General features: G+C 39.7%; 1 protein-coding gene across 1 annotated transcript in view; it reads left to right on the top strand.

Moving 5' to 3' along the window:
• LOC122794492 (ribonuclease Oy-like) overlaps positions 1–25,085 on the top strand; it is a 348,959-nt gene extending 323,874 nt beyond the window's left edge. The window contains exon 10 of the mRNA XM_044062940.1: positions 24,759–25,085. Coding sequence (XP_043918875.1) covers positions 24,759–24,929 — 171 coding nt within the window. The 3' untranslated portion in view covers positions 24,930–25,085. The remainder of the gene's footprint in view (positions 1–24,758) is intronic.
• The last annotated feature ends 1,002 nt before the right edge of the window (positions 25,086–26,087 follow it).

The raw sequence follows: 26,087 nt of genomic DNA, 5'->3' as shown, positions 1-26,087 counted from the left end.
CAAGCTTTAGTATTGGCCGAGTCGGAGCCGAATATCGGCTCTGAACCCATCCAGCAAGAATTACGGTGAGATAGGACTACATAACATATATCATTATGCATTCAGTGATTATAAATATTTCACTCAGTATAAACTACAGCTATACAGCCTACAGAAACAGTAGCATAACAAGGCAGAAGAACAGCTTATTTTAGCAATAAGATGAATGGACAATTGATTGGTTTATTTATTAATCAAATTTTGTATTTAAACCTGACTAATTGGTTTACTGGTTAGTTCTGAAGAAGTTCATTGTGATTAAAGCAAAAGAAAGGGCTTAACTTTTTATCTTTGTGGACAGTCATCATTTTGTCTTTTTTTTAGAGTTTTGTTCTGGTTTATTCTGGTTTTCGTGAATTTGGTGGTTTTGACATTACTATTTTAGCGATAACCCATGATTAAGTGTGGGTATCACAGGATTTACCCATATTTGGTGTGATTTGATCACGAGGGCGAAGCCCAGTTGATTAAATGAAGCCAACTGTGGGTAAATCCTGTGATAACCTCATCCAGGAGCAGGTTCTTCCTCTAAAAACCTCAGCTTTGGCTGGCTAAGAACTTGCTATATTCAACTGGACGTATAAGAGAATTTAAGTACCTTTATCTGCTCTTTTTTTTTCAAAAAAATACAGTATTTAAATTGATTTTAACTGTGTGGAAGGAATATTAACTGAACTGGAAGTTTTCACTCTGCTCTTCAAGTGGCCTTGCAACTGCCCGCCCCTCTTGTAAATTTGTGTTTGGATACTCCTTCTGGGCCCATCTCATTTGCTCACTCAACTGAGTGCAGTGAGATCATATTCTGATCTCAGGCACTCCTACTGTGTACAAAGAGAGCATGTGGGAAACAGAAAAAAAAAAAATAAATAAATAAATAAATAAATAAATGTAAGCTTGTTTCCTGCCTTTCCTGTTAAGTGGTATAGACTATTTGTAGGCTTCTGAGCCCCCAAGCCCTTCTGTGTTGGAGGGAAGCCTTCTAGCTTAGTTTTTTTCCTTATAACTAGCCAGTTTTCTAGTTTCAGCACTCAAATCTGTTTCTTTGATCTCAGCACTTGTTCAGAAAAAAAAAAAATTTCATCTGCTTTTACTGTACTTGTGTTTTTACCTACTTTTTTACTTTTGCATCATCTTAAAAGTACTCAGTTGTATTTATTACTGCTTGGTGTAACTCATTCTAAGCCTTTTGGTTTAAACACTTGGGCTTCGGACCAGTTGTTTTGCACTGAGAGGGTTTGTGGTCTGCACTGTAGTGGCAGAACAGGTAGCTTACATCCTTCTAGGTTGGGAACTGCTGATTGAGGGCTCAGTGTCTGTTATTCTAAAAGTGTATTAATTCTGGTTTAAGCACTTGGGCTTTCAGGCCAGTTATTTTACATTAAGAGGGTTCGTGGTCTGCACTCTTGTGGGAGGAGAGGCTGGACTCTGCCCTTCTGAGCTGGGAATTTCTTGTTGAAGGCTTATAGTGCATGCATATCTGAACTGCTTCTTACTGAAGTTGGTGCACCTTGTTTGCTGTGGCATAGACTGGATTCGGGCCTGCTGGATCTAGCTTTGTTTGTGTAACTTGAGCACTAATCCAGGCATTCTCTAAAGTATTCAATTGTATTTATTACTGCTTGGTAGTAACTTGATTAAAGTGTAGCTATCATTCTAAGTCTTTTGGATTAAGCACTTGGGCTTCAGACCAGTTGTTTTACATTAGGAAGGTTTGTGGCATGCACTGTGGTGGCAGGACAGGTAGCTTTCATCCTTCTAAGTTGGGAACTGCTGATTGAGAGCCCAGTGTCTGTTATTCTTAAAGTGTATTAGTTCTGGTTTAAGCACTTGGGCTTCAGGCCAGTTATTTTACATTAAGAAGGTTTGTGGTCTGCACTCTTGTGGGAGAAGAGGCTGGACTCTGCCCTTCTGAGCTGGGAATTTCTGGTTAAAGGTTTATAGTGCCTGAATATTTGAACTGTATCTTACTGAAATTGGTACACCTTGTTTGCTGTAGCATAGACTAGATCCAGGCCTGCTGAATCTAGCTTTGTTTATATGCTTGTTGTTTGTTTGCTTGTTATTTCCCTGGAATGCTAATTCCACCTAATACGGCTTCTCAGCGCTTCTGTGGATCACTGGTGATATCTGCATTGCTTACTGTACTTATTTCCTTGTTTCACTTGAAAGAAAGTTACTGTTTGTCGTTTTTGCATTTAAGTTACCTGTAACACATTGCACTTAAGTTACCTGGCACTTGCTCACTAAAGCAATTATATAAGTCAGCACTAAAAATTAAAAGCACTACACCCTCACTCCCCACTGGCCCTGGTTTTCAATTATTAAGGAATTCCCAATATTATTCTAGCATGTCCAAAGGTCAGCTGTTAATCTCCTCTCCAGTCCAGCTGGTGAATCTGGGAATCTTGAGGCAATGTTACAACTGCCTCATGTACAAAGACAACCCTCTCCTCCTCCCAACAAATTCCAACACATGTGAGAGATGCAACCATATAGCCAAACTGGAGGCTAAGCTCTCTCAACTCAGTACTGGCATAACCAGTCAGGAGGAGAAGGAAACCACACTCACTACAATTCCAGTCTCACATAGACCTACAACGACAGCAAACCAAACACATAATCACACAAAAACATACTCGGAGGCTCTAAATAAAGATCTGCCGAAGCAGCAGAGACCTCCAAAGCAGACACCCAAGCAGCCGCTACCCCAAAACAAAACACGTGCAACACATATCTCACAAAGCCAGTGTGCCAAACAGTCACAGCCCTTAAGACTAAACAACACACCTGATACACTTGTAATAGGTGACTCTATCGTCAGGCACACTGACGTCCCGCTCACCAGGCTGAACAAGGAGAGGGTCACGGTGAGCAGCCTGTCGGGTGCTAGGATCCGCCACATAACACAAGCACTCAGGTCACTCCAAGGCAAGTACAAATATGACTCAGTCATTGTCCCTGCTGGTGTGAATGACCTGAGACGTACCTCCCTGGACTACATGAAAAGAGATATTAAGGAGCTCTCTGAGCATGTAGCCCAGGCCGGTATGACCCTGACCTTGAGTAGCATCATACCCTCACCAAGAATGATACCACAATATGAAGACAAGATGATCAATTTCAACAATTGGCTTAAGTACTGGTGTCATTCAAAGGGGATCCAATGCCTGTCAGCTTGGGATGATATGCTCGACAAGCCACGATGCTTCGCTAGGGACGGCTTGCACCTGTCACCCCTGGGCTTTCAGATATTGGCAAAGGCTCTTGCTACCCCCATAGTGCCTTTTTTAGGCAAGGCTCAAAAGACAAACCCACCTCCATAGGTATCACAAGGGATAAGAAACTAAGAGTAATGCTACTCAACGCCAGAAGTCTAAACCTCAAGATGCATGCACTCGAAAATCTCCTTAGCATGGAGAACATCGATATCTGTGCAGTAACAGAAACCTGGTTCAGGGCTCCAGAGAGCACCCCAGCACTACCAGGTTATACCTCATGTATGTATTTTTCTCATACCATGCTTTTCGGCCCCAAAACTTGGACCGAACCACAAAAGGAGGAGGAGTATCGATATTCATCAAAGATACCCACACCTCCAGGTTGGTGGCAAAGCACGAAGCATCAGAGACTATCCATGTGCAACTAACAGTGGGTAAAACTGCCTTCCAGTTTATAGCCTGCTACAGACCACCCTCCCAAACCCAGGAACCCCACTCGGCCTTCCTGAGAACACTGGAAAATATGAAGGTCTCTCCAAACACCATTATATTGGGCGACTTCAACTACCCAAACATAGACTGGGAGCATTACTCTAGCTCCAACACCCTAGCCCAAAGGTTCCTAGAATTTATAAACTCAAATGCTATGGAACAACTTACACTCCCTCAAGAGGGGAAAACATACTGGACCTGATCATCACCAACATGGGGACTCTATGCTCCAGACCAGAAGTGTATCCCTCACTGGTAAGATCAGACCATAAACTAATCTCACTGGATATTCACATCCCGACCCCACCCCCTGCCCAGAAAACCACAGTGAAAAACTTCTCTAAAGCAAATTTCACACTCCTCAAAACTGAGGTGGAATCCTTCAAAGCCCCCGGGCCTGTGGAAAATACGGCCCAGACCGCAGAATCCTTTATAAATGCATTCTATGAACACCTTCAGGAATGCATGGATCATGCGATCCCAAATAAAACCAAGAGCCAATCCTCCAAAGGCAAACGTCCTGTCTGGTGGACCCCAGCCATAAACAAACTATACAATAGAAGGAGGAAGCTACTAAGTGATAGAGCAAAATCCCAAAAAGGGAAGGCATCACTGATCAGTATTAGCAAAAAACTACGGGCACACATAAAATTGTCTAAGGCCAGCTTTGAGAGAAAAATTGCACAGGACACTAAGGATAATCACAAGGCTTTCTTTAGTTATGTTAGGAACCTGGGTGGTAATTCCCAGATATGCTCAGAATTAGTCCAAAATGACAAAAAATACACCGAACCCATAGACATTGCCAACATCCTAGCTGACAGGTTCAGCGCAAACTTCTCCCCAAACCAAAGGGCAAATATCTATCCCAGCAGAGTGCTGCCCCCCTGACATCTCAGATGCTCAGGTAAGAGCCGCCCTCTCCAAAGCAAAAAACACAACATCAATGGGACCAGATGGTGTCCCGGACTGCGTCCTACATGAACTCCAAGAAGAGCTAAACCCAAACATAAAACTACTGTTCAATCTCAGCCTTACTACAGGATATGTGCCCAAAGAGTGGCGTACAGCAACAGTGGTCCCTCTCCATAAAGGTGGTGCCTCAACGGATCCTGGAAACTATCGCCCCATAAGCCTGACTAGCTTGGTCTGCAAAGCTATGGAAAGGATCATCATGGACCTCATAAATAAAGATATTGGGGACCTACAAACACTGGATCCTACCCAGTTCGGCTTTGTTAAGGGCAGATCCTGCCTCTTAAACCTGGTTGATTTCTTTGAAACAGTCACCAAGGCCATTGACGAGGGGAAGGTGGTCCACACAGCCTACCTGGACTTCAAAAGCCTTCGATACAATACCCCACTCGGGCATTATAGATAAGCTCACCAGCTTAAATATAAACCCCTATGTCACTAGATGGATTGCAAACTGGCTCAAGGACAGAACCCACATGGTTAGAATTCCTGGAGCCATGTCAGACTCCAAACCAGTTACAAGTGGTGTCCCACAAGGCTCAGTCCTGGGACCTCTCTTGTTCGGTATATATTTCTCGGAGGTACAGGCCAACACGGAAGGACTGTGGCTGACCAAGTTCACAGATGACTGCAAACTGGGCGCCATAATCGACTCTCCAGCTGACACAAGCATCCTCCAAAAGGGCCTCATAGAAACAGACAACTGGTGCCAGAACCATGGCCTCAAGCTAAATGCCAAAAAGTGTATAGTCATCCCCTTTGGCAAAAACAAAGTGCCCAAAAATTACCACATAGGTGGTAATCCATTAAGTACAGAAGAAGTAATTAGGGACCTGGGGACCCTAGTTGATAGCAATCTCTCATTTGACAACCACGTGGCCAAAGTGGTTAGAAAAACATTTTATATAGCCCACCTAATCATGAAGGGATTCACATCTAGATCAGGGAGGTCATCGTGCCTCTTTACTCATCCCTCATCAGGCCCATAATTGAGTACAATGCCCCTTTTGGGATGTACCTTACCAGACACCTGCAGCAACTGGAAAGACCCCAAAAGTACCTCACCAAGAGGATCAAAGGGCTCAAACAGATGCCATATGCTGCCCGGTTAAAGAAACTCCAGCTCTACTCAGTGGCATACCGCCTGTTCAGAGGCGATCTGTGCCTGACGTATAAAGCCATGTCCAACCCGGAATTAATGGACATGCTGCACCTCAGAAAATCCAAATCCCATCGAGCTACGCTCGAGAGACTTGAACCTCAGCACTGAAATAAATAGGACATGCTGGAGGGACAGATTCATAACCCAGAGGCTCCCTTCACTCTGGAATAAAATCCCCGTCCAGGTTAGGCAGAGTCCCTCATTGACTCTCTTCAAGAGGAATCTTGATGAGTGGATGGGAGATCGTAGGTTTACACCGGGTATCACTTCTGTGTCACTGTTAGACAGAGGCACAGTATACTAACCTCGAAAAAGGGCATAGCAAAATAAATTTAAAATGGGTGGCGAAAGCCAAACACACTCTGGCTAGGCTTATAAATGCCCTAGGGCAGATAGCCTAGTATGAACCTATGAACCTATACAATGACATTATTTAAGAAAGAAAGTGTTTCCCTTTCTCAAATGATGTCTTTGTATAATGGTGCTAGAGTGTTGGTGTTCCTCCACGTTCTTCCTTGTTTGTTGATGTACTACATGCATATGGGACTTACGTTCCCATGACTGCACAATACAGCAGAGAAAAGAGAATCTCTGTTGCTGTTTTTTTTCTTTTCTTCTTTCTCCTTCTGCCATAATGAGTTCTTAATGCAAGAAACCTTGACAAAGCTCAACATAATGGGGGAACAAAGGTCCAAAAACAGTGACAGCTATTATTGTTCTTATAAACTTAGAAAGTTACAGGAGTAGGAGGTTTTGTGTTAGCGTGCATTTTTCTGAAGGACATGAAGCATACACCTTAAATGTCTGTCAGTATTTAATAACTTCATTCTACAGTGGCTTGCCAGAAAACTATATTTTTATAAGGAAAATATAAAAACAATGAGGCAAAAATCTGGACAATTTAGAGGTATGATCGGCTGCCAAAACCTTAGAAGGACAGCCCAGAAATACAAGCAAAATCAGGCACATTTTTGTTTCTTTAGTTTTGCAGAGCATACGTGAATTTTATTATTTCCTGCTCTGCCCTCTAAGCATATGCCAATAAAAGTCTGGCTGATGAATGCTACTTCAACAGCTGGACATTTTTCTACTGGTATATGCTTGATTTACAGTGGATACACTGGTTGAACTGTCCAATCAGTGCACACATTTTTAAATGGCAATGAGTCATTATTGTATAATTATAAGAATACTGCAAGTGCATTAATGAAACCAAGAACCAGATACATGGTATTTAACACACTTCTATAAAGGAGCACAGATACCGCAAGTAATTCATACAACATCTGTGCATTAATCCAAGCGGTGTTTACATGACTAAAACAAGCTGCTCTCAAGGAATGGCCAGCACAACCAAAAATGTACATATAAATGATGAGGACTGCAATGTAAGAAGGCTGGTCCCACATCTTATTACAGACATAACACAGCAATGGATTCTTCCACTGATGTACTTGAGTTAATGGCAATTGGCTGAGGACTGTACCAAATAAATTAATAACCAATCTAATAATAATTAATAACACAAAAGGAAAATCATTCTTAATTTGTCAACTTCAACCAGAACCCTACTTTTTTTTAAGGCAGCAGATAAAAATGCCAGCTTAAAAATCTTCTGACTAAGGAAAACTTTGTGCAAATGGTTGTTGAAAGGCATGCTGCCAAATATGAACAAAAACGTCCAGTTAAAAACAGACATCTTTGACATCAAATGGAAAAGAGGAGACTTATTTGTTTTGATGGTATTGGTAGGGGAACTAAGACTTCATGCAGAAAATTAAATTATGCGGCTTCAGTCTCAATCTAAAAATAACTGAAGGCAAATTACAAAACAGAATATATAGAAATATTGTCAGTGAAACAAAAACAACAAGACTGGGATATTGGGGATTGCTATAAAGGAAGGCCAGTCTCACCCATCCAGGAGGTCGGGTTGGTATAAGGGTTGGAGGCTGGGGTGGTACGATGGTTAGTTAAGGTGTTCACATCACAGACACAGGGTACATAGCTTGATTCTCACCTTTGAAAGAAAAACTGACTAGGCTTAAAATGGCCGATGAGTAGCTAACCTAGTAATTACTTATGAACATCTTGTTTTCCCAGCAGTTCACTGAAAAAGTTAACTTTTTAATATTGATGGTACATTGTTGTATGACCTAGCTCTAGACTGAATGACCAGATCCCATTTGACCGGCTCATGATCTTATTGACAGATAGGTATCTTTTATCCAAGTATTACTCCATTTGGCACAATTTCTGGTAAAATGCCCAACACTGTGGTCAACTCTGTCAATATGCAGTTTTCTTTCCCATGGCCCCTTCTTTCTAAGCCACTCTTCTGTTGCTAAACTAACCTTCTTTTGTGCCTCTTTTATTAGTAGGTTCAGAACACTAATTTGATTTTGGTTGTGTTATTAATTCCCTCTTATGAAATATAATGTGAATCAAGTAAAGAACCTTGGCTATTGTTGTAGCACAAAAATCTTTCTTCTGTGGGTTTTTATTCCATTACCATCTGCTGTGCTGGAGACTATGGTATCCTTCCACTGTTTCACTTTTACTCAGCATCAGAACCACCCACATTGTCTGTTGTCTTTAAGGTTCTGAAACAACTGATTGTATTTTTACTGATACACCATATGATGCAAAAGTGCAACTTTTGTACCAGATTTATGCCACAGGGTTTTTCCTTTAATGTATTGTCAGTTTCTATTCCTTAGTTTTTGTCTAGGCTTTGTGTCAACAGTAATTCCATCTAAAATTTTCTGTTGTATAGTTCTTTCTTTTCCAGTCTACAGCTCAACTGTGCTTTTAAGAACCTTTGCTGCAACACACAGCTTTTACAGCAGTTGCGTATTTGGCTATGCCTTCTACTTCCGTACACAGAAAAACATTTTCCATGACATCAGACTATTTGATAGCCTAATCCTGTACCATGAGCTGTATCTCAGCTGTTGGCTCATTTACTGAGTTTTCTTTTACAAGGCCACTTTCTTTTTCATGTTGCAGGAATGTATACTTCGTCCTTTTTCACGCTTGTGAATCTTCCTGAGAATAACTTACATCAGACAACTTATTCAACATTCAAAACATTTGAGGTGCTCTGTACACTGCCAGCTTCACTTAGGTTTATTTTTGCAACTTCAGGTTCTGTGTCTATACTATGATCACATTACATACTCACACATTTGACCCTCAGTACAATTCTGTACGGTTTTCTCTACATTTTTCAAAACCTGAATATCGCTGATGTTCTCTATATCCATTGCATCTCTGTAGTTCAGAAGTTTGGTGTCTCTTCCTTTTGTCTGGGAGAATTATTTTCCTTGTGCAGGTCTGTTACAGTAGCATGACTTTCTTGTTATGAGCTCAGCTTGAGAAGCAAGGGTTAACAGACATTTGTTTTAATTTACAATTTGTTTAATCCAAAAATTCGATTTGGATTTTATTTTCTGCCTTCAGATTTTTTCCTTTAGCATCACAGCAAGAATTTCTCTGATTCGATTCTCAGCTGGGGTGCCTTCTGTGCGGAGTCTGCATGCCCTCCCTGTTGTCATGTGGGTTTCCTCCAGGTGCTCCGGTTTCCTCCCACATCCCAAAGACATGCTGTAGGTGGGTTGGGCACTCTAAATTGGCCCTAGGCATGAGTGTGTGCGTGTGTGTGTGCCTTCTGTGGAAGTTTGGGCACCGGGCTGCCAACTCGACATCGTAAAACTCTACTGCCAATCATGAGCCGTCAGGCGATCCGCTGTGGCGACTCCTAACCGGGAAAAGCCGAAAGTAGAAGTAGAAGAAGTTAGCTCAAAAACAGCATCATACATCTTGCAAAGAAACTTTCTGTCTTCTTCCTGCAGCATGCTAACAAGGCTTTCATTCTTTTTGCATTTTTTGTCCATCTGCTGGACCTGTTGATTCAGTGCATTTAAGTCAATGTTATTACATGTCCAAGTTTGTTTACGTACAGTCATTTGGAATGTCAATTGCTTACTTTTCATTTGCACTTTCATATTTCATTTGTTGTATACCCTGGGTCACTTGGTTGCTATGAGCAAGGGTTTGTGCACACTTCCTGACTTTGTTTGATGTCATTTGCTTAAAGTTGCATCTTTAGTAATACACCCTTATCCTGAACATTCCGAAACTTCACTTTTTTTCGTCAAGCAGAGCATTGCTAACCATTCACAGATTCTACCACAATTCATTTTTTCATTCGGTAAACACACCACGTCAGCTTGGATCTGAAACCGACTTATCTTTCCTTTGAAGTTCAAATGCCAGGTCACTATGCTATTTAACCGACTTATCTTTCCTTTGAAGTTCAAATGCCAGGTCACTATGCTATTTTTCCAATTTACTTAATCCTTTTCTAACTCCTTTAAACCAGTCTCTTTTTCCATTTGGCTTGTGATGCCAATTGGCCTACTTCTTTGTAATATTACTATAGTCTTTCACAGTTTTAACCTACTCAAAAAGCTTAGAAAATCAAAGAGAAAGCTTTGTTATATGAAAATATAAACATTAGAAAGAATAATGTAACATTCAAAATATCATGTAACAGCAATCAGTGTATTTGTGACCCCCCCCACCCCCACCCTCTTTACCCAATTCCTGCCTCTTACAACACTGGTCAGTAAGTTTCAACCTGTAAATAGCTTTCTTCTAGTGATATAGCTGAAGATATATTACCATTTTATGTTTAAAACTCAACAAAAATGCATATTAAAAAAGAATGTAACTGAAATAGTATGCCATTCCTTTTTTTTGTTGAAGCCTACTAACAAGTTATTTCCTAATCATTTTCTTGTGCCTGATGAAGCCTCCTATTGAAATGTGACCTTCAGTAGCTTTCCTTCTTCATTTTCATTTTGCTATAACTGAAACCTGTTTTACTGTATCATTTCTTTTTTCGTTTTTTGATACCAAGCCCTAAGTTGCTCACATCACCTTTTCACTCCCCTTTTTCCCAACTTGCTATTCCTCACTTATTTTCAGATCTATATTTTTTATCTTCTTCATTCTTAGTTAAATCATTTCCAAACTATGTCTGTATCATTAGTTTGTGCCTCGCCCACATAGTTCATCCTCCAGTGCCCTTCTTACCACATCAAGTGCACATTAATTCACATTTTTTGTACTGTGACACTTTTCCTCACAACAGTTACAACGTCTATTGCATTCATTAATTAAATGATTCATATCAGCACAAGGGAAAAAAAAACACATTTTTTTTGGATCTATGTTAGTTTATTAAGCATCCTAATTGTCGAAACCCACATGGTTGACAATCCACACAACACCTGCAAACAACACAAACAATGTTTTTGCAGAGGAGCAAGCCCCCCCCCCCCGTTAATTATTTATACCAACTCTGAGATCTCACTACAGTGGGGGAAAGAGCAAATTCCCTGATCCCTATTATACAGCGATCTCAGTTAGAATGGTTTGACGAACCAAACTGTCAACCATATGGTCTCAACTGTATGGGTTTCAACAATTTGGACATTCAATAAACTTACATAGACCCTTTTTTTTCCTGGCCATAGTAAAAAAACATTTCTCCATACCCCATCAGTGCTCTCAATACATGGTAAATGTTTAATTTTTTCAACAATTTCTTTCAAAGCTTGCAAGTCCCAATTTCCTTCCTTCATAAACTTTTTTCAAAGTGTAAATGTTGTTGCATAAATCAGAAAGAATATTTAACAATGTCCTCTTTGGAATATAGCACCTGATCTGAAAAGCAGCAATGCTCTTTTTTTTTTCTTTCAATGTCTCTGTCAGGTACAAACATATTCAAATTCTAAGTATAAATGTTCTTGTTTTTTCTACCTTAACCATAAATCTGTTTAACAGTTTCAGTGATTCAGAACTTATTAATTAACTGGTGAAAGTTCTCAATCCCTAGATGTATTAGGGAACACACAAAAGCTGTTGTAAAACCCAGTGATTCTACCACCCTGTACCAAATGTCATCCCAGTTAATTATGCTGACATTTTTTAAGAAAGCTTCACAGTTGGCCATTTTTTAGCAATTCTTGGTTCTACATGATTTCCTGTCTCCTTTAGTACCGCAGCATTAACTCTATTGCACCTCTTGTATTCCAGATGCACCAGGTTGTAACAGGCAGCCTAGACAGAGCTAATATTATACCCTCTTCTCTCACTCATATGCCATTACCACTAGCCTCCTATACAATACTAACATCTCCCCTTCTACATAATTTTACAACTTACTTCTCAACTATAGTCTTCATTATATCTCTTGAACTCTTTACAAACCTTTCTGTATTGAAATGTAAGAGCACAACTTTTTTATGTCTTCCCTTCTACATTATAAATCCATTTACTTCCTGCAAGAATTTAGAGCTACCAGAACTATTTAGACTTACACATATTGTTGTAAATACTTTATTGTACATAACTGTCTTGTAACTATGTTTGTTTGTTCTTTTATGAGAAATGTAACTGATATTTTTTGTTTTTTTTCTGAAAACTGTCTGAAATTCACTTAATATAAATGTATTGTGATGGAGCTTTTCTCCCTGGGCATCCAATGAAAAGGGACTCTGGCCAGTCAGACTTTCCCATTCAGCAAAAACAAACATATCACAAAAAAAAATCAATGCAACCTTAAGGTGTTACTGCTCAATGTTCAGAGCCTAAGCAAGAAAATCCACACCCTGCAAGCTCTCCTCAGTCTGGAGAATGTAGACGTCTGTGTTTGTCACTGAGAGCTGATTTAAAGTTGCAGAAAGTACTCCAGGAGTGGAAGTGCCTTCCACACATTTAGACTAAACAACAACACAGACACGGGCTAAAGTAGGGGGTTAGTTAAACAGAACGATGCCCTGGAGTTCGTCCATTTGCAAGTCTCCATAGACAAGATTCCTTACCATGTCCTGGTCAGCTACAGGTCACTCCCTCTGATCCACAAAGTTCATAACTCTTACCTAGACCTACTAGAGGTGCTCACCATCCATCCAAATACCCTATTCAATGGAGAATTTAACTACTCAGCTATAGACTGGGAAATATACACTGCCTCTAGCCCACAGGCAGAACATTTCCTGGACTTTTTCAACACAAACACTGAGGTAAAGATAGTGTGCTCTCCAAGCAGAGGATCAAACATATTGGACCAAGTACTCACCAACATAGGAAAGTATTGCACCACCACCACCACCCCGCAACAGATCATTAGTGAGGTCAGACGACAAATCTGTCTCCTTCAAAATAAAAATCATCCTGGAAAACCCAACTAGACCCATAACAGTTAGGAACTATTCTAAAGTAAACTATATCCTATTAATTGATAGTTTGTCAAAATTCACAGTTCCCCCAAACCCCAAGAACACAGCTACCTATCCAAAATGATTTACAGAAATCCTGTACAAACAAGCAAATGGCTGTAATGAGGCTGTCATACCTACCAGAAGAAAGCTCAGGTCTAACACCAAAAACAAACCCTACTGGTAGAATCTTTACCTTAACATGGTATGCAACAAAAGAAAAAAGTCATGGCCAAAATCAGAAAGATTAACTCTCACAGAGAAAAGAACTCTCTGATTCAACTAAACAAACAACTAAGAGGACTAATAAAAACCAACATGGCCAATTACGAGGTCAGAATAACCTCCCAGGCTAAGGACAATCACAAAGCCTTCTTCAGCTATGTCAGGAACTTTAAAGATAACACTCAGCAGTGTTCAGAACTGGTGATAAATGGTCCAACCTTCACTGACCAGGGTGATACAGCCAATCAACTGGCTGATAAATTTAACTCTGACTTCACCCCCCACTACCACCTGTGAAATCCCTTCTAGCATATCTCCCCATCTATAAACAGAAGCAGGTCCTAGTAGTGCTAACTAAGGCCAAAAACACTGCTTCAGTGACCCCTGATCATATCCCTGGCTGCTTCCTAAATAGCCTAAAACATGACCTAGCAGAACCACTTGAAGCACTCTTCAACTAAATCCTCAAAACAGGTTTCATACCAGGTGAAGGAAGGGCCTTAATGGTCATCCATCTTCATAAGGATGGACCATCAACCGATCCCAGGAACTACAAGCCCATTAGCCTGACAAGTCTGATATGCAAAACCAGGCTATGGATGAGGGGTAAATGGTGCATGCTGCCTAACTTGTCCTGACCAAGACATTCAGTACAATACCCCACTCAGATATTGTTGACAAACTCTTGGAACTAGACATAAATCCCTACATAACTCACTGACTTTCTGCCTGGGTCATACGTAGGACCCAAGAAGTCAGACTTGGTGAGACCACCTCCACCAGTAGTCAGGTCAACAGTGGAGTACCCCAGGGGTCCATGTTTGGTCTGCTCTTGTTTGGCATTGACTTCTTGGAAGTAAAGATTAATGCCTCTGGCTCACCAAGTTCGCAGATGACTGTAAATTGGGAGCTATCGTAGATTAACCCACAAGAGCAAGATCCTACAGGAGGGCTTAACACAAACAAATGACTGGTGCCAAAGCCATGGATTAAAACTCAGTGTGAAGAAATGCATTACAGTGTCCTTTGGGAAATCATCCACCCAATCTAATTACTCCATTGATAAAACACCCCTAAGAACTGACCCAATAGTTAGTGGTCTGGGAGTATATGTAGTCAGTAATATGACCTTCGACCAATATGTAGCCACAATAGTAAGAAAATATTCTATGTCGCCCAACTCATAAGCAAGCATATGTCATCCAGGTCCAAGGAAGTTATAGTACCACTCTACTCTGCCCTTATCAACCCATTGTTGAGTACAATGCCTTCTTTGGCAAGCACCTAACCAGGCACTTGCAATAGTTGGAATTCCATCAAAGGTTCCTCATCAGGATAATCCAGGGTATGAATATCCTGTCCTACTGATTGTCTGAAGGCCCTATCTCTGTACTCAGTCTCCTACAGGTTACTGAGAGGTGATCTATGCTTAACATATAAGGCATCCTCAGATCCATCTCTGACAAATCTCTTGTGCATTCAAAAAACAAATAGCACCAGAAACACTAGATCTACGGACCTTAACTTTGTCTATGACATAATAAAACGTGCAGGAGAGACAGATATGTGTCTCAGAGAATTCCCACATTGATGAAGAAGCTCTCCATCATTGTGAAGCAGAGTTCATCACTGGCCCTACTCAAAAGAATCCTTGAGCATTGGATGGGAGATCGCATATTCACCCCTGGTCTGGCCCCATGTCTCTGATGGATCAAGGTCAACAGTAAGTTAATTAGTACAGGCCCCTCTACTGAAATAGTAAGGGAATTTCTCCAATGCGCTGGCCAAATTATCTCTAGTTAGCATGAATACCACCTTGAGTCCCCACTAAAAATAACCCACTGGCCTAGTGGGACTAACCTGGTCAAACATTTACATAAAATAAATAAATAAATAAACAGTGTGCTGGCTAGAGAAGTATGGGGACTATGGTGGGGTGAGGACCAGTACTACACCGCTAGCATAGCCATGGAGATATAGCACAATTTTTTTAAAATAATAGAATAGAAATAAAATGACAGGCATTGAATAACATCTTAAAATATTAGTGACAGAGGGTGAAGCACACAAATAAAAAAGACTATGGATGTTTCTGATTTAAGCCAATCATTAAGTATAATGTCCATTTTGGTATGTACCTGTCCAGACGCTTGTCACAACTGGAATGACCACGTGCTTTCTTACTAAAAAAATCGGGGTCTAAATCATAAAAGCTATGCAAATTGTTTCAAAGCCTTGCCCTCTTCTCGGTATTATACAGGCTACTGAAAGGCAACCTTTGCCTGGTGCATGCCTTCAGCAGACCCAGTTCTGTCTGACTTATTACACATTTGCAAGTGCAATGATATCATAAACACCCACTCAAGGGATATCAATCTCTTATACAAAATGAATAGAACATGTTGGAGGGATAAATTTATATCAAAAAGTATACCACTTCTATGAAACATCTATGAATCCACACAAAGTAAAGTATTTTTCTTACTCTATTCAAACATAAATTGGATGAATGGATGGGTAACTAGAAATGCAGGCCCCAGTTTGGCACCCTTGTCCGTTATGAATAAGAGAAATGAATAAGAGAAATATGTAAGCATCCCAATATACCCTCCTTCGGCTTGTCTCTGGATGACTTTATTCAAAATTTGAGGGATAAAAACTACCATGGGAATGTTAGACTAGGCTTCTTAAGATCCTTACAAATCAATAGCCTAGTAAATATCTATGAATCTACATGACATGGGGACATGGACAGTGGTGCCCTTTATGTAACACAACATGCCCTTGATGACTCTATGATGTACGACAGGCAGAAAAGTAATCATTACCAACATATCAGCAGGTGTTTGACAATCTCAGTAATGTTATTTGCTATGGACCAGAGGACAGAACATGGGTATAGCACAAATTCCAGCACTATGCCAAGTAAATATATCATCCATATGAGCATATGGTAGGGTGCTAAACGGTCAATATGCTGCCTTGCAGCTCCTACATGATCCAAACCCCCCACCCACGTCCACCTTGCCTGAGCTAGCATCCACTGCACAGGAATGTGGCACCCTCTTATATAGCAGACACCATGAGGCAATGAGCATGCTGTCCAGCCAGACAGAGCTAATCATCTCCCTGCAAATTTATAATGTCTGTATACCATGAACATGTAGATTGCATGTCAGTGTGCAAGCATAATATATCTGCAGAGCTTGTCCTACTCTACAAAAGACTGATAGAGCTGTATCACTGGATGCTATAAATGATACTTGTTTCATTTTTGCTGTTTTACTGTAAACAGAGATAGAGTCGACTACAATAGTAAGGAAAGTGCAGGGAATATGATATGGCAGGTTAGTAAAACACATTTTTAGGTTTGTTCCCCTGTATACTATGCAAGTAATATAGTCTAAGATTTAGGCTGAGGACTGTGTGTATGTGTCCCTATCAGTGGTGACATTGTAATTTATGAAGGTGTTCAGTTTGCTAATACTTCACTCCACAGCTGCAGCACTAATGCTGCGTTGTCCTCTGTGGGAGCATTACCTCAATCAAGTGCAGTATACTGAGTAAATCCTATAATTATTGCTTATCTGGATGCTAAGAGTACTGACACAGTAGCTGCAAGTACGGTACTGAGAGTTACCTTTGCTGAGCGGGGGGCAAGCCCACACAGTACAGTACAGTACAGAGGCATGCATTGAATGGCCTTGTTGTCAACATTCCTTTATGCCATTACTGTTTAAGTGATGTGCCCATATATTGTTTCATTCACCCCCTCCTATAGACTGCAAATGTGGGGAAAGTGTCTATAGCAGTAGTAGTATTAACAGTAGTAGTATTAGCAGTAGTAGTACTAGTAGGAATAGGAGTAGTAGGAGTAGCAGTAGCAGTCATAGTAGCAGTAGTAATAGCAGTAGCAGTAGTTGTAGCAGTAAGAGTAGTAGTAGCAGTAGCAGTAGTAGTAGTAGCAGTAGTAGTACTAGTAGCAGTAGTAGGAGTAGTAGTAGCAGTAGTAGTAGCAGTAGGAGTAGTAGTGGCAGTAGGAGTAGGAGTAGTAGTAGCAGCAGTAGCAACACTAGTAGTAGTAGCAGTAGCAACACTTGTAGTAGTATAAGTAATAGCAGTAGTAGCAGTAGTAACAGTTTTAGTACAAGTAGCATTAGCAGTAGTAGCAGTAGTAGTACTGGTAACAGTAGCAGTAGTAGTAATAGCAGTAGTAGTAGTAGAAGAAGCAGTAGTAGTAATAGTAGGAGTAGCAGTAGTAGTATAAGGTTGGTAGTGTGGCATCTACAGTAACACTGAGTCATTATGCTTGTAGGCTACGTATCCACTGAATTCTCCCACAAACAAATGTATTGCCTGCATCAGGAATTACTGTTTGGGAGGATTACTCCATGCTATTTGGAGCACTTTGAATCATCTCCTTCCCAAGCATTTCATCTCTGCCCTGTGCTACTTGTTTTGATGAGGGAGGAATGGGCTGCTTCCATATAGAGGGATATCTGTGGGCAATGGCAGATGAGTACATTCACATCTTTCAGGATGCCCTGATTTTTAGAGCCACTCTTACCTGTGGATTGTGTGCGCGCACACACACACACACACACACACACACACACACACACACACACACATACTCTTTCTCATACTCAGTCACAACGCACTCACCTTGGCCCTATACAAGGTGTTGGTACTTGTGGTGGGACTGATGATGATGAAGAAAAAGAGACACCAGAGTCAGAGTTTGTTGACACCATCTGTCTTCATTCTGGGGGTGCATCTACCCTCAATAAAGATTAAATGTGTGTTTTCATCAATATAAAAACATGAGGCAAAACAGTTGTTTGTGCTCACCATCCATAGTGCAGTAGGGATCCCCCATGGCTCCAACCTTCAGATATGGTCCCTCTACAGCTATAACAGCAGATTCAACACTAGATCTGAAGTAGCTGGCCACAGTATCATTCAGGCACAATTCACTACAACTCTGTCCAGGATGTACCTCATTGCTATATTATATGCCATTTGTGATTACATGGAAGCCAGGGATAGAGTAATGGTTAGTTTACTGCAGCCTCTAGTGCCATACAGTGTGCCCATGTGGAAGACTGCAAGTGCCAACCCCACCAAAAGAGTAATTGGTAGCATTGCATGAGGTCAAGAATGTCATATACTGACAGCCATGTAGAGGACCCATGACAGGGTACATAGCCCTCATCTGTATCTGAGTGTGTACCGCACTCCATCATGTCATTGTGGCAGGCCAAATCTCTCACTCTCATGCTCCATTGGCAGAACAGCCTATGTGCTGACCTCATCAAGGTCACAGTCCAGCAGCACATCATCTGTATCAGAGGTGAACACAAGTTCTGTTGCAACATGTCAGTATGGTGGCTGCAGATCATGCTCACAAAGTGGAATCCGAAATACATTACAGTAAGGAATCATATATGACACAGACTACCATTCACCTTGGGATGTCCACCTATACATCAGACCACAGTCACATAGTAGAATTCCACACATAAATTAAATATATATGACACAGAATACCTGCAACTTTGGGACAACCACCTCAACTATGCTATCTCTCTCACGCAGTGTGCATAGACATACATATACACTTGTGTCCCTCATCACCTTTACATATGATGATGACTATAACCCATTCCTCCCTCCCTCCCTCTAGTGTGGCACATGTGGGTGTGTCTGATGCTCAATGTGACTCGAAAATGCCCTGAGTAGAATAAACTAATATTTACAATGGATGGGTTCTAACAGTAAAGCACTATTGACAGTATACTGCACACACACCATCAGACATAATCCTGCTGTAGACTGTTACCACAACAGTATGTTGTGTTCCTGTGCTGAGTCTGAAAACAGTCCACGGAGATCAGTGCTCTACCTTAGTAAACAAATATAAATAAATAGATAGATAAATAAATAAATAAATGGTCCAGCAAAAGCAGGTCATATTCATGTCCCCATAATTAACACCGTATCTTTTACCTACTACTGAAGGTACTGTATTTCATATATCATTTTCTTGACTTTTCTTCTTATTTAAAAGAATATATGTAATCATCACAATGTGAAATCTGATGCTATAACCTGCCTCTAGAGCAACTTAGACTACCTCATCTCCATCCCTGCTTACCTAGCCTTATTCTCACCTTACACCATTGCCCTCTCCTTCCATCTTGTAGACTATAAACCACACTGCTTTGACATTGCAATCATTCTATCCTGTATACTATGTTTTTTCAGAATGCTTGCTGTCCCTTACTGCTTACATGTTATTTTCATTGTTCTGATACCTAACCTCATTCTGAAAATAAATCGATATAACCCTCTCCTTACCTTCTTCTTGCAGCACATAAACCCCACTATTTTGATATTTCAAATATGCTTCTCTGTGTGTTATGTTTCAACAACTGCTTCAGTAACTAGACAGTGGCCCTCTAGTCCCAGTCTCAGTGGTATTCAGCAGCCATTATTTTGTAGCAGCCTTGCCACTTTTTTCTCTCTTCCCTTTGAGCCTTCTGTGGGGAATATGAATTGTTGCAACTTTTCCTCATTGACTTATCTTTCATTGCCTCTACCTTGAAGCAAGAGCTAAGATTCCCTTCTTGAGTCGATGAGCCAACTTCCATCTATTTGAAACTCTTGCTCATGAATCTTTTAAACGTGTTGCTTAAGGTCTTGGTTCCCCATTTAGAAATGTGGAAACATCATAGTAATATATGTTTTCACCCCTCTAAATGGATGCTTGATACCTCAACTTCTTCACCAGAGGTTGATACCATGCTTTGAACACCATAGCGCAGAGTACTTAAGTCTCATCTATGTCATGGGCAGGCAGCACTTCAAAGAATGTTATTTTGTCTGATTTTTGTTTAAGATCCATTCCCAGTTTTATAGATAAAAGTAGAAGTGCCTAAGGATGGGAGAAGGGAGCAAGGCTAAAAATACATCTTTGAGCACTGTTCTTTTATAATCAGTTCATCAAAAAAGGATTCTATAACAATATGGCCTTCTCTACGTCAAAACTATCTATAACACTTAGCAGAAAGACTCAACCCCCTCAGTCTTAATTCTCACAGTACTAAAGTTCCAGTCCAAACATTATGGGGCTCTTCCCTCCATGATGTTTACTTTAGAAAGCAGTAAGACATACATAGTTGTCGGAACCATAGGGTGGGGGGTGGGGGGTGAGCTCTCTCCCATTTTTACAGCTGCAGGTCGATAATTAAAACAAAATAAAAAATAAAAGAAACCTTCTTCACTCTGCAATGCAAGTGTCTTCTCCTTTAAGGAGGACCTTGTGTGGTCACATGCACGTACACCAAAGCGGATGTAAATACATTGTGCCCTCTCAAGCGGAATTTAAGCTAGCAGTTACGTCAAGAGAGAAGGTAAATGTGTGTGCTTGCATGTGGCCGTTCAGTTGAGAAAGAGTAAGTCATGTGGGTGGGTGTGTGTATATGTGTTTCTACCATTAAACACTAATTTCAGACAAATTGCCATTCTTGGTATTTTAAACATTTTAACTGCCCCCAGAGATCATTCTGAATAAGAAAAAAGCTAACATTCTTAACTGAATGTTATTATATTTTGTGTAATAAATTAACTAATTGCCTTTAAAACAACTGTTAACATTGAACTGAGTGATAGGGATTGATTATATGAAACAAAGATGTGGATGCCCTCTGCCCATCAAATACCAGTTGCAGACAAATAGCCATTCATTAGCTTTTGTTCATTTAAAATAGAATGTCCTATCTTTTGAATCTGCGCAGGACTTTAAGAAATGTGGAAATAGAGGGTTGTCATGGTCTTGGTTTGCATCTTATTGTATACTAACCGGTTTTAGTAAATCTGCATTGGTGTTATGAAATCAACACTTAGATTAATTGATTGTAACTTTTCTAATGCTGTCATTAGCATATCCTGGACAAATGAATTTTTTGATGTTTTTTTTTTTTTTTTTTTTTTTTTGTTACACTGATATTTACACAAGATATTTAGTGCTACAAAGCAAGGGAAAGGAAAAGCAACACTGTGCTTTCTCTGTGTTAGTAAACAAGCCGGGAGCCAGAGTTTATGAAACTTATTCAGTATAGTGAGGCAAACATAATGAGTAAATGAACGTACTTTAGTAATGACCAGCATTTGTTGTATTAAAATATTGAGTACAGAGAGACGGGTGTTGACTGCAAGTTATTGAATTTTTTATTTTAAACATTTTCTAAGCCAAGACATTATGAATGGTCTCAGAACAACAGGTATATTATAGGAATTAGACACAGATGGATAAGTAAACAGGAGAAGGAGCATGTTAAATGAAAATAAGTAAGTTATACATTTGAAACACATCATTTCAAGGATGTAGACAGAATGGATCTGGCCTAGAAAAGGGTAGCCAAAGAGCTGTATGGTCTTCATGAGAAATCCTGTGAATAAAGAGAGTTAATGCACTGGCTGTGTAGTATTATGTAGAAAGAGAGCTGAAGCTGGGTAGAAAATAAGTGTTGTGTGGGGGGGAGGGGCCCGGTTTAGATGTTTAAATTCCAAGGGTGTTAGGAAATGTTACTTTCATAGCATTTTTTCAGGGAAAATACAAAATAAAAAATTGCAAAAAGAAGGGGTCAGAAGTTAAGATGTTTTGTGAGGAGGTGGTGACAGTTGAAATATAAAGACTTGTTAAGCCTGTGTCCCAACTTCCCTGAAGAAATGGTGTCTTCAGGTGTAGTGGCAGTCTAGCACTTTCCAGTAGGGGATCAGTCTTGGGGTTTAATTAGAGAATCAATGTTGTGAGCTGCTAACAAGATTCCTTCTGAGGTCATGGGGTTCATTTTCTCAAAATATGTTTGATTACTGTGTGAAAATGGGCAAGTTACTTAACCAGTCAGTGTTTGTGGATCTCCTCTAAAAGTTATCCAACCTGGTTAGCAAAATAAGTAACTAAATAAATAAGTAAAGGAGAATATAAGCTCTTGATTAAATAGATTTGGCAATTTGTGGATCAGGGAGGTATAGAGCAATGTGTGGGGCATGGTCTTTTTGTTGCTAGATTCCATAATTCTGTGTAATGAATAGTGTGTCTATAATAAATGTGTGTGTGTGTGTGTGTGTGTGTGTGTGTGTGTGTGTGTGTGTGTGTGTGTGTGTGTGTGTGTGTGTGTGTGTGAGAGAGAGATGCTATGAGAGATTAGGTATGACTAAACTGGAAATGATCTCTTACATAACTAGATGGACTGCCAACTGGCTTACAGGATGCAGGAGATCAAAATAGGAGAGGCTACCTCAAAAAAGAGACCAGTCACCAATGGACACCCCCAGGGTTCGGTGCTGAAACTTTTCCTGTTTGATATCTACTTCTTGGAAGTAAAAGTTAATACCAAATGGCTTTGGCTGACTAAGTTTGAGATGACTGCAAGCTAAGAAGAGTTAGCTAAGAAGAGTTATTGAATCCCCAAATGACTTAACCTTCATGCAGGAAGGTTTGTCACAATGAGTAATTGGTGCCAGAATCATGAATTGAAAATACATTATCATATCCCTTGGGAAGTTGTCTGCCCTAGGGAACTACCAAAAAGACAATACCATCCTGAGAGATGACCCAGTTGTTTGGCATTTGGGAACTTGTGTGGACAGTGGCCTAACTTTCGACCAGCATGTGTCATAAGATAGTCTTTCTATATTGCACAGCTTATGAACAAATTGATTGTGACTACATCTAGAGATGTTATTGTCCCCCTTTGCAAAGCAATCATTAGGTCAATCATTTTGTATAATGCCCAATTTAGCATGTATCTGTCCAAACACATGCAACAACTGGAATGCCCACAGAGATACCTTATTAAAAAGATACAGGTCCTAAATAATAGTTCTTGCATGGACCACTTCAAAGCCTTATCACTATACATACCTGTCAACCTCAAAGCACAAGAAATCTGGACTAAACCAAAAATAATGGGGGACAAAGGTAAAAAAATAGGGACACATTTTAAATATTGCTTTTATAAACTTAGACATTTGCTAGAATAAAAGGCATTGTTTAAGCATGCATTTTTCCGAAGGATATGAAGTCTGAAACTCAAATGTCAGTTATTATTTAGTGACTTCAGTCCTTAATGTTTTGCCAGAAAACTACAAGTTTTATGAGGAACAGAACAATAATATGAGGCAAAAATTTGGACATTATGTAAAAATCTAGACAGTTGAGAGGTATGTCACTATACTTGGTATCCTAAAGAGTGCTAAGAGGTGACCTATATATTTCATACAAGGCATCCTCTGACCCAGTCCTGATGGACCTATTGAACATCAGCAAGTCAAATGGCATCATAAATACTCAGTCCAGGTATCTAAACAGAATGCACCCTAGGATTGCCCCTTGTGCCAATAATGGATAGAGGCAGTTCCTAAATGGTGCATCCCTTACATAGGTCCCCTCCAATTATCTATGGTATGATCACAGTTATTCTCACTAGGACTAATATACAATTATCAGCCATGGGATAGGGAAGACCAATCAGGAAAAGTTAATTCAAGCACCAAAAGGGAAATTGGCTAGGCTTAAAATGTCCTCCAAGTGAACCTATGTTGAGGAATTAAATATTTTTTAAAAAACTGCCCTTTTTAGATCACTAAGTGCCACTCCCCCCAGGATTCAACAGCATCTGGCACCTTTGAAGACATAAATAGTTCTTTACTGTATTCTGCTTAGTGAGAAACAATAGAAGACCAGTTTAAATAAAATATAAACTGTGTCAAGTTTAAATAAAATCTAAAGAAAATAAAATGTGAATTCACAAATAAACAAGAACAACAAAAATGCCCCAGGCTCAAGCCATCTTATTTACTTTTATTTTTAAGCTAGTTGTAGATCTCATTGCTGTCTAACTTTCCCAATCCTTGTTTGCATTATACTCTTATTTTATCTTTCTGTCCTTAAAATTATTTCTTAAAGCATGGAATAAAAACATGGATTGTACAGTTACATCTGCTTTTAGATGAAGCAATCTTGTCTGAACAAACAAGTTATTTTTCACCTGCTTTCTATGTTGCAGCCTTTCATCTATCAAATAGTGTTTAAATGATGAACAATCTAATGTAAATACCTGAGACATTTTCAGTTCTAAAATCAGTGATGGCAATATTAATATTCATAGAACCTAAGTAAAGAATGTCAAATCAATTTAGACTTGCATTTTAGAAAGAAATCATAGTATAACATATTGATCTTGCTTTTTAATTCTCTCTGCTGTATTTTGTGAAACTGTAATATGTTTTTAGTTTTCAGTAATTCTGTACAAACATGATATAATGTTTTTGTTGGTTACTTTTTTGCAGAATCAGCAATTTTTAGTACAAATCAAAGTTACACTGTTTAAAAATTTCAGTTCTGGCTGCAAGAAGACACAGGAAGATTCAGAGTTTTTCTATTACAAGCCATGTGATTATAACAAAGAAGTCTATTTTGTTCCTATCGATCGAGAAAAGCCTGAAGATCCTTGTTCCTGAAATACAGCATTGATTTGTTCTTTCAAAGACATAAATAAAACATTTTGGTGCTTGCTTTTTTACTTACAAAATACAGAGCTTAATCACTATACATATGTTATGAATGGTAGTTCTACTGGAAAATAAATCTCTTTACCAGTATTCCAAACAAAATAACTCATAACTAGTCCAATTTGCACTTTTTATGTGTTTATTTTCTGTACAGAGATTTTAAGTTACTCATGACTTGATATTGCACAGTCAGAATAGATGTTCATACATGGATCATTTTTGCAGTAGCCTAAACTATTTTGGTATTATCCTCTGTACCTGAACCTTTTCAAAGCTTTGGGTGACATCCATGCACTCCAACTGTATGGAGAACTCAACACGTTCCTTATAAATGGCAGTTGGAGCACCAGATTATTTCAGATCTTTTTTGCTGCTGAAGTGAGTGGCTTTTCAGTGGGCCCTATGAATTCTGTCAGTCGGCTGGAAATCATTCAGTGGCTGGGCATATATGTCCACATTGGAGACAGCCTTCCTATTTTATGAATTTTACGATTAAAAATTGTAATTCTTCTGACAATTTACTTTTACTAAGAAACCAAGTGACCTGGGCTGTTAATGCCGTGTAATAGTATAGTTGTTATATTGCTGCTTGTGTAAACTTTTTGAGAGGAAAATTTATAATTGATTAAAAACTGTTATTGTTATTGAAGTTTTTCTGTCTTGAGACAAGATATTGTGCTTGTAGGGGATTTATAGTTATTTATTTACTGCAGAACAACTAATTCCCTGACATTCTTCTTACCAACTCTCTGAGACTTCATTACCTGCATTTCAGACCTCTTTTCAGCTTACTGATGGAGCAGCAGTTGGTCTTTGTGGTTCTTTCTTCCCCAGCACACAAAAAGAAAAAAAAAACATTGTGAAGGAGCCTTTTAAGGGTTAGTCTGGCTGCGAGTCTGCTTCAGTCATTGATGAATGAGTACAGTGGTCATAGTTTGTTTCTCAACCCCCCCCCCCCATCTTTTTCTCCTGGTATAGTGTCCAAGCCACCAAAGACTAGGGGTTAGCCAAGTCCTCTGCAGATACAGGAATGGCCATAGTAAGCAAGGGAGCACCACTTTTCTCAATGTCTGAAAAAGAAGCTGGTAAAGGATCTTCACTTAGTAA

The sequence above is a fragment of the Protopterus annectens genome, chromosome 1.part0 (assembly GCF_019279795.1).
Source record: "Protopterus annectens isolate FY-2018-M chromosome 1.part0, PAN1.0, whole genome shotgun sequence".
Taxonomy (NCBI): domain Eukaryota; kingdom Metazoa; phylum Chordata; order Ceratodontiformes; family Protopteridae; genus Protopterus; species Protopterus annectens.
This window is presented reverse-complemented; position numbering and strand designations above follow the sequence as displayed.